General features: G+C 37.6%; 1 protein-coding gene across 1 annotated transcript in view; it reads right to left on the bottom strand.

Annotated features, from left to right (window-relative positions):
- Positions 1-16,163, bottom strand: part of LOC107595857 (neural cell adhesion molecule 2-like) — a gene marked incomplete at its 5' end in the record, with an annotated part of 43,361 nt that extends 27,198 nt beyond the window's left edge. Inside the window, 4 exons of the mRNA XM_016286446.1 lie at positions 3,292-3,388; positions 4,666-4,853; positions 6,161-6,311; positions 16,018-16,163. Coding sequence (XP_016141932.1) covers positions 3,292-3,388; positions 4,666-4,853; positions 6,161-6,311; positions 16,018-16,163 — 582 coding nt within the window. The remainder of the gene's footprint in view (positions 1-3,291; positions 3,389-4,665; positions 4,854-6,160; positions 6,312-16,017) is intronic.
- Between the last annotated feature and the right edge of the window lie 3,440 nt (positions 16,164-19,603).

Below are 19,603 nucleotides of genomic sequence, written 5' to 3'. Positions count from 1 at the left end.
CTAGAAACACACAGCGTCTCCCTGACATGCTGCTTCAACACTAACTGCGTTACTGAAACCACGCCTTCTTTCTTTGTGCGCACATTTGGGCGGCATTATGCTAATATTTCCACATAGTGAGGTAGATATGTGGGGGCGTGTTAGAACGAGCCGTTTTAGGGGGGCGTGGCAGAGTCTTAACTTTGATAAAGAATATCTCTTTGGTTTTGAGACTTTAGTCTTTGCAACTTCCGGGATCTTATCTATGCACAATCATCTTGTAACACTCCAAAGAGAAAGGAAAACTTGAAATCACATCCTATGACCCATTTAAGATAAGTTCTACAGATTGAGCAACTGCCATCGAGATGAATGGGAATACTAAAGGATAACTCTCTCCAATAGTGAGTTCGTAATGATCTCTTTGTTCAAATAATGGCAGATGTTTGTGTTTTGGAATCCTATTTGGAAACAATAACAATTTTTTTCAATTTCGCGTTAAGTCAGAAATGACACACTTCACCTTTCAGACGTGAAAGGATCGTAGTGACATTAGAAATCTTATTTCGCACCACAGTGTTCACAGTCTTCCGGAGTTTCTATGAATGACCTATATGTAATTGTCTCTACACGTTAAACTGGAATAAAAGAAAGTAGTTTAACAAACTTCACCTTTAAAACACACCTATGCTCCTATTCATACAGCTACAGTGGGCATAGAAAAGAATCACCCCCCTTTAAAAAAAAATCACATTTTGTTGCTTTGCAGCCTGAAATGAAGACAGACAGAGTTTTTGTTTTATCCAGCTGTATTTACTTAGTGCAGCTTATAAAATCCAAGTGAAAGATATAACACAAACATGTCAGAAAAAAATCAAATAACAAAACAGAATCACTGAGTTGGAAAAAGGATCACCCCATTGTGTCAGTATTTTGTTGAACCAATTGTTTTTGATTACAGCCTTTAGTCTGTTGGGATATGTCTCTACTAACACATCTAAGCTTTGCAATATTTGCTGACTCTTCTTTGCAGAACTGCTCAAGTTCAGTTAAATTTGATGGTGACCGTTTGTGGACTGCAGTCTTCAAGTCATTCCACAGATTTTCATGGGGTTTAAGTCTGGGCTTTGACTACGCCATGCAAGGGCATTCACCTTTTTCTCTTTCAACCACTGTGTGGTCAGTTTTGCTGTGTGCTTTCGGTCATTGTCATGTTGGAAGGTAAACCTTCTTCCCATTGACAACTTTCTGGCAGAGGGCAGCAGATTTTCCTCAAGAATTTGACAGTATTTTGCCCCATCCATTTTTCCTTCTATCCTGACAAGTGCTCCAGTCGCTGCTGCAGAGAAACACCCCCATAACAGGATATTACCACCTCCATGATTTACTGTAGGAATGGTGTTATTTGGATGGTGAGCTGTAATCTGATTTCCCCCAGACATATCGTTTGGTGTTGAGGCCAAATAATTAAATTTTAGTCTCATCTGCCTCAGAATCCTCAAGGTGTGTTTTGGCAAAGCTCAGTCGTGACTGTATGTGGCCTTTTTGAGGAGTGGCTTTTTTCTCACAACCCTCCCATACAAGCCACATTTGTGGAGAATTTGTGATATTGTTGTCACATGCACACAATGACCACTCTTTGTCATAAATTCCTGCAACTACTTCAGCGTTTCTGTAGGCCTCTTGGTAGACTCTCTGACCAGATTCCTTCTGGCTCTTTCATCCAGTTTGGAGCGACGTCCTGATCCAGGGAAGATCTGTGTTGTACCAAATAATAATAGACTTCTTAATAATAGACTTCACTGTGCAACTAGGCATTGATAAAGCCTTTTCATTTTTTTTTTGTATCCATCTCCTGACTTGAGCCTGTCGACAACTTTATCCTGGAGATCTTTTGACAATGCCTTACCACCCATATGCAACTCTCTACAATGCGAGCAAATCACTTGCATTTGCGACGAAATCTTCACTCTGGGTGACTAAATGATGTCTAACATTAGCCATTGGCTAATAAATTCTTAGATTTTATTAAGTTGGAGGCTAAGTATAAGTTTAGCACAGATACTATATATTTTCACTCGCCGAACACTCTGACTGAGCGCTTCAGAGTTTAACTCTCAGTCAAGCTACCTGTGCTAGTTTTCAATTCATCCCAATGGATGCACAGCATACCTATATTTGATGTACTGTAAACTAGTGTGAAGACGGATGCACGACTTGCTGTCGCTTTGCTGTCGCATTTTCTCTCACACACACACAAAGAAAGAGAGAGAGAGCGCGGGAGTCTTACATATCATGCAGAATTGATGCACCACATGTAAACTATATTCTTTGTTGTAGTTTCCTGTCAAAATAACGGAGTTCATTTGGAATTCTTCAGCTTTTAAGAACAACCATAAGATACTGCTGGTTTCTCCGGTAGTGGGCGGAACTAATGTGCAAACGGCAATCTCATTGGCTGGTGGTCAGCAACTCATTAATCCTTAGTGAGTTTTATATTGTTATCAGTAGTAGAATTCATAGTATTATTATTATTATCTTATCAGCAGTATTGTTAGTCCCCCCCACCCCTTTTTTTTTACAGAAACACGAATGACCAACAATATCTAGTCCTACTCCTAAGGACACTAGTCCTAAATTCAGTTACAATGACAAATATACATGTTTACCAAGTTTTAATTCTAATTACTAAAATTCTATCATTAAATAATGCTTGATTATCATAATATCATATTATAGTGCTTGACTAGGACTGAAATGCTCCAGGAAAGCTATTTTCATGCTGAGCTAATCAAAATGACCACGGCTGATCACAGTTGAAAGTCAAATGGCTTTGTGTGCCATTTAAAAGGTGATTAGCTACACCTGAGTTTACAAGTCATTTTTAGGAGGGGGTGATCCTTTTTCCAACTCAGTGATTCTGTTTTTTATTTTTTTTTCCTGGCATGTTGGTGTTATATCTTTCATTTGGATGTTATAAGTCCCACTGAGTAAATACAGCTCGATATAACAATAACTGTGCCCGTCTTCATTTCAGGCTGCAATGCAACAAAATGTGATTATTTTAAACATGGGTGATTCTTTTCTATACACACTGTATATACCAGGGCTGCTCCAACCCTAATTAAACACACCTGGACCAGCTAATCAAGCTCTTACTAGGCATAGAAACTTCCAGTCAGGTGTGTTGAGGTAAGTTGGAGCTAAACTCTGCAGGACACCAGCCCTCCAGGGCTGAGTTTGGGCACCCCTGGTATATACTGACAGTCACATTAGTCATGTGGATTAGCTGAACCTGTGGTAAACACTCACCTGCCTGTGCTAGGATGAACTCCTGAAAGCGCATCCCAATGTTGTTTCTGGCTGTACAGTTGTAACGGCCAAAATCTCTGTCTGACATCGGGGTAACCTGAGGACCATAGTTGTGTTAGCGTGAACTTACATACATTTTTCTTGTTTCACGTGCTTGTTTTTTACACATCTAATGTCAGTTATTGTTGTTATGTTGTTCATGTGTTCATTTGCTTAGTAAACACAACTGCCGAGGACACATTTCCAGAGAAACAAAGTGTTGTCTAGTACAGAAGAGTTTACAAAAAAAGGGCAAATCTGCTTGTACCACTACAAATAATACAAATAAGCCCAGTGTTATTTTCATATCATTTATATACCATTATAGTTTTTATTAATATTCTGAAATAAGGTTTATTTTTATATTTTAGTACTTTAAACTAAAGGAAAAGGAATACTTTAAACTAAAGAAAACTGGCTGAAATTGAATAAGTTCAAATTTTATTTGTATATATTTTATTAGTTAATGTTAATTTGAAGTAATAAAAATGTAATGGTTTTAGTTTTGTTTTTAGCTTTAGTTATCGATAATGACCCTGCTCTGCAGACAGTAATTACTTTTCCACATCTCTTAACTACCTCACTACACCTATATGTTTTAGCAAAAAACTTTCACAGATTTTGCATTAGAGTAGTGCCAACCCAACACAGCACCAAAACTGTTTATCGTACAAAAATACAAAACAAGTGCTCAAGAAAAAAAGGTTAAAATTATAATGATCAGCTCTCCGTAACATACTGTACAAAATGGTTCTGTAATACGTTTAGTTAGTTAGTCATATAGTTTTATTCATTTATATTTTTATACAATATTATTTACTTCTGTAATAATTAATTGTATCTAAACGGTATATTTTCAGTATCATTTATTCTGATTATTTTTTAAGCTTTTTAAACAAATCTGATGGCAGCATTGATAGCACATTAATTTTTATAAAATATCTTTTAAGTAAATTAAATGGAATTAAAAACCATAATATTTATATTTATTAAGTTAACTGAAAACAATGTGGTGAATATCTTATGATGGTGTATTGAAGTCAAAATTGAAGCAAAATTGTAATAAAATTAATATATCAAATTCATGTTACAACATTATTGAATTTTGTTTAGAAACATATTTTCAATTATAAATACATAAATAATTTTACAATTTTAGTCATTTTCATTTAAAATGACCCCTTCTGTAACTACTTGAATGCCACCAATGAGTTGAGGCCTGGATGTCATTAATGTCTAACTCTCCTGGATCTCTTATCTAGTTTAGCAAAAAATCCAATAGGAGTGAGAACATTTTTTTAAAAACTGGAAACAGCAGTGGCTGGGTTACTGTACCTCGAGGAGTGATCTGCCGGGGGCACTGTGTACACGCATGTTTCCAGCACCCTCACTGGGGATGGTCAACTTTTCCCGTCTCCACAGCATTGTGGCTAGAGGGTTAGACATAACATCACAGCTGATGTTGACCGGGTTCCCTTCCCATGAGAAAAATATAGTGTGGCTGGTTTGGAACTTTGGTGCATCTGTGAAAGAATGGTAAAGGAGTGCTCAGTAATGGCACGCCAAGCTCTTCTAACAGTCATCCATCAAAAACCCATTCAAGATTAGCTGCCCAAAGTCTAAATGAAATTCTAGCATGTACCATGCAGGTAAGAGCTTCCACATACACTTTATCATGAAGTTCACTTTCACATGGGTAAATTGAGCTTGTAATCAAACGGAATCTGAAGCATGGCCACTTCTCACAGGTTGCCTCTAATTTTTCAAAGCAACCCGCATAAACTCAAACCCCCCTCTTCCCCCACAATGCAGTGGGTGGTGGAAGATTTAATTTGGCAGGATGTTAGAGAGACGCAATGAGGCAGAGGGTGTGAGATAGAGAGTACTGTGGTATTGGGAAATGCTGCATTATATGTGATTTCTCAGTCTTACACCCACATACAGTACACAGTACATAGACACACAGAAACAGCACACACACAATCACACCCATTTTTTCCATTAAAACGATTGATGCAGCCCACAATGTTACATCGGTGATGGATTGAGACTGATTGAATGGGTATATTAGCAACCCTGCTAGATGGTCTGTTCCACTGCACCTCATAATGACGTATATCTACTCTGATGCTGCCACTGGTTCTAAGGATACAGAACTGTCGTTTGAATTTTAAATACAATTTGTTGTAAATGGTTTTTATTATACAATTCATTTTTCAGAATGAATTAATTAATAATGCACTTTTTTTATAGACAATAGTGAAACATTTATTTTCCCAGAAAAAAAAAACAAAAACGGAAATTCGAAAATGGAGCCAAAAGTCAGTAAATAGATTTCAATAATTATTAAATATTAAGAAGCATTAAAGCAAATGCACACCTTATGGAGGTGCAAGTTAGGGAAGACTATGTAAGGAAGGGTATAACTTCACACTCACAATAACCAACTTTTCAGCAACAAACCTTTTGTCAAGGTACAATTTCTACAAAATGACAAAGAACATCATATTTATAATTATAAAATTATCTGAAAAGAATGTGTTGGACATATTATGGTAGTGTATTAAAATCTGTTTTGACAGTATTGAATGTTGTTCAGAAAAAGAGTTCTAATTCTAAAAATAAATAAATAATTAAATTAAACAAACAAACAAACAAACAAACCTCTCAGTGAATAAATAGGCTTAATTAGTTCAACTTAATGATTATTTATGAAATGCAATTCCTTAATTTTCTCTTCCTGTGGCTCAAATTATAAATAATCCCAATCAAATTTACTGCAAGGTGTGGCCAATTTAATTAAATTTCCAGTAACATTTAGACCACTCACACTCAATATCCAGGAACATGCTCTTCTGATGTCCACCGATCCTGCTGAGAGCCTCACAGTCAAAACGTCCCCAGTCAGATAGCTTGACTCCAACAATAGTCAGCATGGATTCACCATAACGGCCTCGCACCTCCACACGGCCATCTGGACTCTGAAAAAAAAAAAACATTACATGCTTCACGTATTTGAAAAACAGATAAACCCGATAATCAGAGAGTCAAGGTTGTAGGATTAAGTATAAATTGTGTAATAGCAAGATGTGGGGATTAAGGCTTGACTCCTGATGACAGATCCAAACCAGATCAGTTTTTAGAGGATTCATGGGAAGGAAGGGTGCAGAGAGGCTTTTAACACACCTCGAGTGTTTCATCTGCTTTTCCCTCACATTTCATATTGGTAAATAAGTACAGAACCATTTCTAAATTCCCCCAAACTGTTGTCTGACTTGTGAACATGGCTTTGGGAGTACAAATGTTCAACAGTGATATTTCTTAACAGGTTAAACTCAAACGTAGTTCTTCCACAGGGACTCATATGTTAGGACTGCATCATATCCTGATCCCATTACTCCTTCAAAATAAAGAACATAAAGCTATAAAACACGATTAAGGAATGTTTTGAGAAAATCAATCCAAGATGGTTACTGATTTTTTTTTTTTGAAAGAAAGAAAGAAAGAAATATAGAAATATTCAGCAAGGATGTGTTGATCAAAAGTGACAGTGAAGACACTTATAATGTTACAAAATAATTCTATTAAATAAATGCATTGTATTCATCAAAGAATCCTGAAAATAATGCATTGATATTTTTGAAGTATTAAGCAGCACAACCAGGGTGCGAACTACGGGGGAGCTAGGGGGAGCTCGGCTCCCCTTAATAAGCCATGGGCTCCCCTGAAAACATGATTTGTGAAATTTTGGGGGTCTCAAAAAATATTGACAATGTGTTATTTTGACGTGCAATTTCAGTTTTGTGTAATGTGATCATCGTGGATTATTATGTGTAAAATTGCAAAAATAACATTAATTCAAGCATGACAGCGATTTAAACCTAATTAACTTCAATAAAGATAACTATACATGCTATTCTTGTCATGAGCATCAAGGTGTGGGGGCGCTGCGGTGCAAATTCCACTCATGTTTAGTACATGTTAACTCATAAAGATTTGTAGAAAAAATATAAACGTTGGACTCTGTGGTCGATTCTGTGTTAAGGTAAGGCATGTTATTTGCATGTTACATGTTAATTATGTGTTGTGGCTGGGTTGTTATAGGTCTCCGTGACTCTTGAATTATGGTATTCTTCTGTAGACGACGAGTAACTTTAACCGTTGTTCATGTGAACTCAAAGACAGCCTGATGCTTTGTTTATAGCCCCCCCCCCCCACCCCCCCTTATATAAAAAAACAAACAAGTACGGTATAGTTCGAACACTGAGCACAACTATTGATAATAATAAAAAATGTTTCTTGAGAACCAATTCAGCATATTACAATGATTCTGATGGATCATGTGACACTGAAGACTGGAGTAATGATGATGCTGAAAATTCAGCTCTGCCATTACAGGAATGAAGAACCGTTTTCTATTTTCAATCTATTTATAAATGTATTTAAAAAAATATTTTCACAATATTACTGTTTTTACTGTCTTTTTAATAAAATAAATGCAGCCTTGGTGAACATAAGATACTTTTTTCTTAGCTAGATAGATAGATAGATAGATAGATAGACAGATACATACTGTACATACATAGATACACACATACATACATATGGGTTTTCAAAATATATATTTTTTGCAGTTGTAACGTAGCTATCCTTCAATGTAAACAGTTGGCAAAGTTGTTAATCAAAAAAGTGCATTCTAAATAAAGATATTGTCTCTCAAAAGAAAGCGTCGACTCTGAACCGCCTTAACGAGTCGTTATATTTTTGAATCTTCTGCCTGTTTCCTATATACGTCACAAGGTAACACATTTGCATAGTCCCCGCCTGCCCGAAAAATACAAACACTCTGACCTGCCCACAAACACTTCCGCTAGTTAGTGTGTTTACATCATGTCGAGAAGACGCTGTTTTCAGCCTCACTGGGCATTCTAACACATGCATGCACCTCAAATAAGTAGATAATAATAATAATGAATGCAATAAAACTGCTGTCACATCACATAAAGTACCACATACAAAGTTTAAACTAACTAAACCACTAAGAAATGTCCTGAACAAGTCGAGCTTGAGATGGAGAATTGATAAGGTAATATCGATGCCATTTTTGTAACCTTATAGCATCCTTGTTTACAAGTAACCTTCCAGAGCAAAAAATGAATTATGGTAATGAGAGTTTAGTTTCGGACATGCATTGTATACAGAAAGACCAATCACAACAGACTTGGCCAGCTGACCAATCAGAGCAGAGTAGGCTTATGGGAGGGAGGAGTTTACAGACATTAAGCTCAGAACTGCTTTGAATGAGTCGTTTCGAAATCATTGAAAAATGATTCTAATATTAAATGTATATTCTGAGAAAATAACAATGTTTTCTGACCTTAGATGCATTTAAACCTGTTGTAGGGGACTCCAACACAATATTAGGACACTTTCAAATACCATATGACCTGCTCTTTAACCATCAAGCAAACAAGTCGAGGAGACATCACACAGACCTTTGTTTCGTAGACCACAACACCGCTCTGATGTAAATCAACTCTTCAGTTTTTCCCATTGCCCTCTGAAGCATTCACTGCATGATAAGCAGTAGAGGGATGTGTGGCAGTGTCAGTGTCAGTTTTGATTAGTGAGAGTGAGCAGTAGTGTGGTTAACGAGAGGCAGTGTATGATGACAGTTTTGAGGCCCGTCTTCCTGTCTCCACACCCCGCTCATCATCGGAGCTGACCAAAATTGCCCTCAGTCAGTCACTAATCTCCACACTCCTGCTGACACATGCATCACAGCAGCCAGACCGATTTCCCTTACGCTCCCTGGTGAAAGAAACAGGTCACACCAGCTTAAAGGGATAATTCACTCCCCCAAAATTTTTATTCTGTCGTTATTTACTCACCCTCATGTCGTTCCAAACCCGTATGACTTACTTTCTTCAGTGGAACACAAAAGAAGATATTCTGAACTCTGACTTTTGTAAAGACAGATTACTTTTCTTAGGGAATTAATCATTATTATTCTAGCTCAGGTTTTGAATGGAATGGAATCTGAAAATTTGAAGTCAACCTGATTAGAACTGATTTCCAATTTGATAGTTTACACTTTATCAACAGTTGGCCAGCAAGACGTTAACCTCAGTATATTTTAACAATTTGAATATTTGTATTTTCTCTGGCCACGGGTTAATACGTTCTTTGATAAGTTATAAACTACGAGCTAGGTAACAAGATCTTGGCAAGGTTCAACTTTAAAATTGTCACGACACCAGACAATGATTCTTTATAAATGAAACAAGAATGTATTGGTTATTCTAGATTACATTAAACTAAGCTAAAACACACATACACACACACACATACACACAAAGGTTCAGGGAAATTATGTTAATGGAGTTCTGAGGAAAGCCCAAAGTTTTAGCAAGATATTCGCTACAGTTCTTTGACTTGCAACCTGAGAAAATTCATAAAGCAGAGACTTGGCTTATGTTTACTGCTTAAAATTAGCTCGGCACCAGTTCAGCAGATAGAAGATTTTGTTTGTTTACTTGCGTTTGGGTGACGTTTCCTTGTTTGGCTGCTTGAGGGAATCCCGGCTTTTGATTGGTTACTGGTCGGGCGTCTGGATGACGTGGTTTCTGGGAATTCCTTTCGGAGATTGGTTGGTTTCTTGATGACGCAGAGGCTTGAGCAGTTCTTCTGTAAAGTCTGAGTTTGCAAGACTTTAGGCTTTTGAAGATCTCTGGCAATCACGAAGTTTCGACTGAAGTCTTTGAGTTTTGAATGACCGATCTCTTTGATGGTAAGCGTGTGAGCACAGGTTGGAGTGCTATTAACACGGTGAAAATCGAAGAAGCAAGCAAGTCTGTCTCGCATTGGGTTTTTGATCCGCGGCATAAGTCCATCTTCCAATCGACTTCTTGCAAGGCGGAGCGTGCATACATTAACATGAGGCTTCAATTTATCATGTGGATAAATATCTTTGCGAAGATTTGGTCGATACTTCTATAAAGTTTCTTAATGCGAGTATTGTACATACTTCCCACTTTTTCATTCAGACCGCTGTTCGGCAATTATCACACGCTTTCATTCAACACTAAACTTCACATATTAATAGCTTTATCTGCTAAAAGGGGTTAACAAAACATTGATTAAAGTTGCAAGGTTAAATTTTGACTCCTCAAGCATATATAAGACATACAACATATTGTTTGTGAATATGGTTGCCCTTTCATACGCATAAATGATTGTCTGTTGAAATCATCCGGTGAGTTTGGCGTGTTCCTTTGTCTCTCCAAGAGAAGGCACATTTTCTTGGAATTTAGAGGAAGGGGGAGCACAGAGAAAACCCTGAGGTCAAGGAGGTTGTAAAAACAGTCCTGGTCATAGACCTGCTATTCTTCTTGCTGGACATGGAGCTATTAATCTGTCGCTTTCTGTTTATCGGATTATCAATTTATGCGTTAAACGGTCATGGGGTCCGGGAGTATCTGTCGCTGGAACATTTCCAGATATCAGGTTCTTTGTTCTGTGGTTTATTAGATGGTTTATTTATGCTGAAGCCAGTCACGAAACAACCCTGACGTTCTGTTGCTTAAATGAGTCCAGATGCAGGGGTCAGTTATTGTGGTCTTAGTGCTTTTCTTTGAGTCTCTTGAGAAGATAAGCCGAAGAGGTCAGGAACTGCTGAGACACTGAGCTGACCCTGTATGTAGTTTTACGACCACAGATGGCTGGGGAGGAGAACCTTTAGTTTTTCCGGTGGAATGCAGAGATTCAATGTTCGTTTGTGTCTGCTCACAGATTAAATGGTTTCTGTTTTTGAAGACAGAAATCCTACACTTTCCATGCAAATTACAATGAAAGGCTTTCAAGCTTAAAAAAAGATGGAAAAGCGTCATAAAAGTATCATATAAGCAGCCCATATGATTTGTGCATTGTATTTCAAGTCCTTTGAAGCCATACAATAGCTTTGTGTGAGAAACAGAAAAATGTAAGTCAGTATTTACCAACACTAGGTAAATGAGTCATGGGGCTTGAACTCAAGGACTGGATCTGTTTGATTTGTGAACAAACGATTCAGACCAATTGATTGAAAAGACATGATTCAAATGAATGATTCTTTTATGAATAGACACTACTTTTTTAATAAAGTCACCATTTCATTATGAAAACACCATGGAGGAATGGCTCGATGTCAAGATTTTCAGTGAATAAATTAAAGCTTGGTCTCATCGTCACAGTAATCCATCAAACTGCTTCAGAAGACTTGGAATATAGTGTGACTACTTTATAGTGTGACAATCTTTTAGTTTAATGGTGTTTTTTGTCATTTGACAAACTCTCACTTTTATTATATTGAAATGAGTGCTCCAGGATGTTCTTCCGATATCTACCTTTTGTGTTCCATGGAAGAAAGTAAGTTATTTTTAAGTGAACTATTTTTTTTAAGACAGGAAAGCTGGTTTTTGGAACATAGCTGGTTCAATGCATTAAACCGGGAACAACAAAACAAGACCCACCACCTGGTCAAGGATGGACTGGTCTTAAGCACCACAAGGGCTTTTTTTTGGTTTGGTGGTCAATGGATTTAGCTGCATTTTTTAATGTACAAAGTGTTTAATTAGTTTTTTTTCTGCATGTAGCCACCTCCAAAGTAAGTCATGTCATATTCTATGCTGTTAATTGGCCCCCACAGACATGCTAAAGCGCCAAATGTAAAATCTCTCTCCGCACAACAATTTTTTCTTAGCACTGAATGGTGTCCAATTTTAACTCTTTAACCGTTCAGAGTAAAACAGAGGGAAGAGAAGAGGCTCCCAGATCAATTGTGTGCAACTTTTGAATTCAGAGCACAGGTTTGGTCCTGGCCCCTGTGTAATTGTAGCAGACTAACTCCCCTACCTTACCTCCACATCCCCACACCTCTGAAAGAGCAGCTTAAATTAAACTCATTTTGTTCATATTGAGTGGTGGCAAACGTCGCTGCTCTCCTACACCTTTATATGAATCCTCTTTCATTTCCCAGCCATGCAGGCTATTCTAATCGCTATCTGAGCAGCTCTCGCAAGATTAACTGTGATGGGGAGTCTTTTCACAGTTCCTCCCTGGAGTCAGGCTCCGTTTGCCTCTATTGTTGATGCTAACAACCCACCATTCAATGAATTCTAATGATCTTTGACAGTTTCTGTTCCCATCATCTTTCCCGCCTGGCCACTGCAATCGCATTTGCCATTCTGCTGGTCGCATTCGCATTCAGCACAGACACAGAGCATATGCCGGTAGGAAATGCAGAGCATTACTGGAGCACAGAAAGTCTTCTTCAGTCTTTAACCGGTACACAGACTGAGCGTGCCTCAGGGCTGTGTCTCTGCATGCTAGTCTATTATATCCATTATTATTGTGGGCGTGAGCAAAGGCCGAACGTCACACATATCTGGCAGTTAATGTGCTGGTAAAATGCTACACAGAGACTGAGAGGAAATGGTGGTTAAAATACAATACATTGAAAAAATGCTAACAAAGATTACTGGAGTACATTTTACAAGAAAAATACTATTTCAGTCTTTCCACTTCAAAATGTCATGTTTAATTCAGTGTGTTACTTGCTGTTTTTTCCTAATTATCTCCAAAATTTACTAGCAATTCCTGAGTGAAAATTTATGAATTTCTTTTCAGTGTACACATGCTCTTGGAAATGGGTTTATGGAACACTATAAAAAAAAGTACAGTATACGTTCATAACACTCAAAAAAAGAAATGTACATGACAGCAAAGTGCTTGTTGTCCCAAAACCTATTACATCATCACATTAACAGATCACATGAAGACAAAGATTTCCATTCAAAAGATTAGTGTCAGTAAAATTAAAAAATATATATTTTGACCTTTCTATTTTACTAATTCTGAAAAAGATGCATCACAGTTTTCATCATTGATTACATTGAGAAATCAGAATATTATAATGATTTCTGAAGGATCTGGAGTAATTTCTGCTGAAAATTAGCCTTTGCCATCACATTAAAATACAGTATGTATAGAAAAGAATCATCTTTTGTTGCTTTGCAGCCTGAAATGAAGACAGACACAGTTTTTGTTTTATCCACCTGTATTTACTCAGCGCAACTTATAACATCCAAGTGAAAGATATAACACCAACATGCCAGAAAAAAAGAAGAAAAAAACAGAATCACTGAGTTGGAAAAAGGATCACCCCATTGTGTCAGTATTTTGTTGAAACACCCTTTGCTTTAATTACACCCATTATACTGTTGGGATATACTTTAACATCCAGACATTGCAATATTCGCCCACTCTTCTTTGCAGAACTGCTCAAATTCAGTTCAATTTGATGGTGACCACTTGTGGACTGCAGTCTTTAAAGGCGGGGTAAGTGATTTCTGTTAGCCAATGTTGACATTTGAAATAACCAAAACAAACACTCCCCTACCCCAAAAGGGTATCGCCCCTATTTTGATAGCTCCGCCCCACACATACGTACGCAACCCAGGCAACGATTAGTTCTGTGAAACAAAGCAAAACACGACAAATCCCCGACAGAAAACTGCTGCTGCGCTCTATTTATGATGTACAGGCACAAATTTCAAAGGTCGCTTTGTCGCTTTTGTGACAGACTTTAGCCGTTGCGGCGCAGACATGGTGCACCTATTGAGAAGAAACAAAGCAACCTCGGCGTTCGATCGCAGGCCTTCCCGCTCCTACCGTTCTCTCCAGCGCTGGAAAGTTGATCCGATATTTACATGGATCCTACTTCTTGCCTTATTGCCTTCTTTTGTTCCACAGACGTTTTCCTCTTTTGTTTTTTTTATCCGCCATCTCTATCTTTCTGTTGCTCGGCTCGGCTAATGTCCATCCTGTGCTGTGCACTGAATGCTCTCTCCTCCACATCATGAGTAGACACGCCCCTTACTGCTGTGTAGCGTCTGCGTAGAATAATGCATGATCTTTGGGGTGTTTATGGCTTAAGAGACCCTTTTAGCCTTTTGACATTTGCATATAAATTACAGTTCTGGTCAGAGACTTTACTTTTAATGGGGGTTTAAATTGCCAGATGGTTCTTCGCATTCAAGGAGATTCTAACCAGTCCCCCCCACTATCTCTTTTCCTTACTTTGTTTCATTCTGTGTATATATGTTTTAGTTAGTTATATGTTAGATATAGTTTAATTTATTAAATCCCTTATATTCACAACGGATTGTCTCTGTTTGTTGCTCACAATTCGAAGTCAATGAATGTGTGAACCCTTGCTACATTTTGCTAAATTACTGCTAGCACTGCACAAAGAAGGACAGTTTATTGCTCCGTGACCAGAAAAATAAACATTCCTCGAATTGATAAATGATTATATTGTCTGCTCGGTGGACGGACAGATCAAATAATTGTAATATTGATTCTGCTACAGTTAATTCGAAGATATAATCTAAATATTTATTATGAATCATAACCAGTTATAATTCGTCATAAATATTTCCCTTTTTAGAGCTAATAAAAACCCTACAGCTGATTGGCTACAAGTTTGTTTTGCTATTCGGCCCGAATCAGTTTTCTAAAGCGTTTTTGAAAAATCGCTTACCCCACCTTTAAGTCATTCCACAGATTTTCATGGGGTTTAAGTCTGGGCTTTGACTATGTCATGCGAGGACATTCACCTTTTTCTCTGTCAATCACTGTGTGGTCAGTTTTGCTGCGTGCTTTGGGTCACTGTCATGTTGGAAGGTAAACCTTCTTCCCATTGACAACTTTCTGGCAGACGGCAGCATTTTTTTCTCAAGAATTTGACATTATTTTGCCCCATCCATTTTTCCTTCTATCCCGACAAGCGCTCCAGTTGCTGCTGCAGAGAAACACTCCCATAACAGGATATTACCGCCTCCATGATTTACTGTAGGAATGGTGTTATTTGGATGGTGAGCTGTATTGGATTTCCGCCAGACATATATTTTGGTGTTGATGTTGTAGGCCTCTTGGTAGTCTCTCTGACCAGTTTTCCCTGGCTTTTTCATCCAGTCTGGAGTGACGTCCTGATCCAGGGAGGGTCTGTGTTGTACCAAATACTTTCCACGTCTTAATAATAGACTTCATTGTGCTTCTAGGCATTGATAAATGCCTAGAAGTTGTACTCCTGAGTTGTACCTGTCCACAACTTTATCCCGGAGATCTTTTGACTGTGCCTTTCCACCCATAGCTGATTGTTTGTTTCAGTTGCACTACCAAATGACTGAAATCAATCAAAATGACCACAGCTGAACATCAAATGGCTTTGTGTGCCATTGAGAAGGTGATTAGCTACATCTGATTGAGTTCACAAGTCATTTTTAGAAGGGGGTGATCCTTTTCCCAACTCAATGATTCTGTTTTTTTTTTGACATGGCGTTATAGTTTTCACTTGGTTGTTATAAGTTGTACTGAGTAAATACAGTTGGGTAAAACAAAAACTGTGTCTGTCTTAATTTCAGGCTGCAAAGCAACCAAATGTAATCATTTTAAAAGGGGGTGATTATTTTCTATACCCACTGCATATTAAAATATAGTTATTTAAATTATAATATTTCACAACATTATCAAATAAATGCAGCCCTTGTGAGCATAATATATTTCTTTTAAAAACAACTTACCGTGCCAAAATCTTTGAACATATTTAAAAAAAAAACATTATTTACTCTAAGAATAATATTGTACCTTATCTCCATCTGAAAAGCTGTGCCCATCACTTGCTCTCCTCCAGGAGATTTCAGGCAAAGGTTCACCCTCAGCCTTGCAGGAGATCATAGCACCACTGCCCTCCACAGCCGTCACGTTCCTTAGCTTAGTAATGTGGGGCTGGACTGCAAGAGACGACAAAGGATTGTGACAAAGACAAAAGAGAAACATACAGAACTGGAAAAAGCAACCAGGCTTAGATGACAATAGTCATATGATATCCATCACTGAAAGCCTTGACACATACACAGTAGTTTAGAAATATGTTGTGACGAGAGGGGCAGGGCAGAAGGCCGTGGGAACGGAGCGAATCCGGTGGAATTAATGATAATGAGCGACACCTGCGCCACTCACCGATCTCGAGTCCCACGGAGGAGCTCCAGAAGGATAAAAGGAGGAGTAACGACAGTGAAGGATGAGAGAGGATTTTATGTTGTTGTTTTGGTTCTGTTTGTGTGCAGCAGTCATCCACGAGGGGCTGTCGAGCTATTTTCAATTTTCAATTTGTTTATTAAAATTATGTTTAAATGTTCGCCAGTTCCCGCCTCCTCCTTTTCCAAACTACGTACTTTGTTATATATGTAAACATCTTTTCATTTTCAGAATAAAGACATAGAATGTGCCTCAATGAGTTTCACATCATCTATAGGAAACATATACATACAAAATAGATTTTTTCTTCTGGACACTCTGACAATCTACTACTCAATAAGATTTATCTTTCAGAGTACATATTGCACATGGGAAACGATTCAGTAAATATCAGACTGAACTTTGCGTCAAAAAACATCATTCTGGTCTGACAATCAAAAATCCTTCATGGGCACCCAGCCGAAAGAGAAAACAACAGAATATTTCAGAAAGGTCAGCATTTTGCTGTCTGGAGTTCAGGAAAAGAAACAGCACATTGACAAGCGCAACACATCTTTTGCTATCTGAATCTAACAGGCTCCCACTGGTAAATAAACATTAGTAAACTGCAGGGTTTGTGTGGCATAGGAATACTTAAGGTTCTCATCATAAATCTGTGATAAGGCTTGTCTTGTGTAGCAACGCTCATTAGTAAGGTAACTGATCTACAACAGCAGCAGCCTTTAAGCAATGGGGTGACACCATTGCACCACTTAACCTGATAAATATACATTAAAAAAATGTTTTCCCGCAGGGAGCACAATAATAGCGGATAAATAAAAGACAACAGTAGAACAGTAAGAAAAAATCTTATCAGCATAATCACTTTCTCTTGCTATGCTGACATTAGGGATTGAATCAACTAACAATTAATCTAAGAAATGAGCATAATCCTAACGATAAAGACTGATTTGCATTTAGATGTTCTTCAGGAACTACATGATTCATTCATCCATGCAAACAGATGCCTAAAATCCACTTTTTTAACAACTTCTTTAACATATTTGTCAATAGACAGCAAATGCATCCCATGGTTTATACAATGTCAAAGAGTTTCATTACACACTTTGAACAATAAGCATTATTTAGGAAGATTACTAAAATACCACTGGGAAAAACCCACAAACATATCATTAAATGGCAAAACAGTGCTGAGATAAAGTGTGATGAGATAATCCAGCTCTAGAACCTTGGGATGCCTTTCATTAAAGCCAAAAACAAGTTTAATGAGCATGCAGGAAATGCAGAAGATACGTGCCTAGCTGAGTGGAAACCCAATCAGCCCTGTCTCTGTTAGCTGTCAGGGATCATAAAGGAAAGTTACAACTCGGATTCCCACCACGTGTTGCAAAACAAAACTCCCATCCAATAACGGAGGCTCATTTAAGCTGCTTTGAAGAATACCTTTTGCTTGCACATGGAAAGGATTCTGATGACTACAGAATAAATCTCCATACATTTACATGAGCAGACAAGGTGCTATCTGAATAATCGGTGAAGATGTTGGCAGCTTTATGAAAATCGAAATTCAAAATTCCTTGCCATAAAGAATGTGTCACCCATTCCGTGCAATTTAGGCTATCTGTTTATGGAAGAAAAGCATGTCGCATGACCGGACTGGAGAAAGGGAAGCTCAGGGATTTACCTGTCAATCACCTTTCAAAACATCAGGGTTCTTGTTGTTGCACTATCCATAAGGAAGATCAAAAGGTTTTATTTACTGCAGTTTAAAATTCAACCATAACCTAAACCAGGGTTCAGAAACCTAATGGTTACATACACATAAATGGGTAATCATGGCATGTAAGCGGAAAGATCAAGATATATTAATATAAAATGCTTATATAAATTTTATTTAAACATGAGCCACGTCCAAAAGGTAAAGGAGGAGGTGTTGCTACAATTTATAGTAATGTTTTCAGTATTTCAGTGCTTATGAGTCCTCCTTTCATGCTCCCCTGACAGTATTTCTCAGAATGCTGGTTTCAAGTATAATTCGTTTGAAGTAATGGTGCTTCACATATCATTATCTAAAGAAATAATTGTTAATGAAAAATCCCCGGTGACATTTGTTTGTACTGGTTACTGTATACAGGCCACCATACAGACTTTATCAAATAATTTGCTGATTTTCTGAGTTAGTGCTGGCTGCAGATATAGTCTTAATTGTTGTTGATTTTAATATGTTGATAATGAAACAGATGCATTGGGATCAGCATTTATAGACATTTTGAACTCTATTGGGGTCACACAACATGTGTCAGGGCCTACTCATTGTCATAATCATACTTTAGATTTAATACTGTCACATGGAATTGATGCTAATGGTGTTGAAATTCTGCAGCAGAGTGATGATATCTTGGTTCATTATCAAGTCTTGTGTATACTACATGTTGCTAAAGCTGCAAAACTCAACTCCTCGTTACAAATACTGCAGAACCATCACTTCTATAATAAAAGACTGCTTTGTAAAATCTTCCTGACTCTCAATTCCTCAGCAAATCCAATAGCTCAGAAAATGATGTTGTTATAGAAACTAAGGACTCTCTCTTTTATAGCAATTTAGATATGGTTGCTCCATTACACGTAAAGAAGATTAAGGAAGACAATCTGAAACTGTGGTATAACGAGCACTAGGGATGCACCGATACCACTTTTTCCAGTACTCGCCCGATACCGATACTTTTATTTTTTGGTACTTGTCAATACCGAGTACCGATACCGATATTTTTATTGCATTTGTAAATTTTTTAAATATTGGGTACAGAAACCAAAATAGTATGTATAATGTTAGTTGGTTAACTTCATTTATCAAATAGATACAGTCAAACCAAAATTAATTCACACACCTTCAACATTTCTCACATCATCACAGTTTATTCACTATAGTTTAGAAAATGATAATAAAATATGACAAGAACTCAGAGTTACACTGTGTCAGAACAAATTCATCTTGATAATGTTAGATAACTTTGATAGAAAGGTATGTAATAGATAACAATCAACCAAAATAATTCAGACAGCTGTTAGTATGACAGTATTTACACAACTATGAATACTGTCGGGCAGCCCTTAGCCTTAATGACAGCCTGTAGTCTCTCGTGCGCGTGCGCTCTCTCTCTCTCGCTCTCTCTCTCTCCCTACCGTTAAGTAA

The sequence above is a fragment of the Sinocyclocheilus grahami genome, unplaced genomic scaffold (assembly GCF_001515645.1).
Source record: "Sinocyclocheilus grahami isolate Dianchi unplaced genomic scaffold, SAMN03320097.WGS_v1.1 scaffold209.1, whole genome shotgun sequence".
NCBI lineage: Eukaryota > Metazoa > Chordata > Actinopteri > Cypriniformes > Cyprinidae > Sinocyclocheilus > Sinocyclocheilus grahami.
The sequence above is the reverse complement of the archived record's forward strand: the minus strand, read 5'-3'. Positions and strand labels throughout refer to the sequence as shown.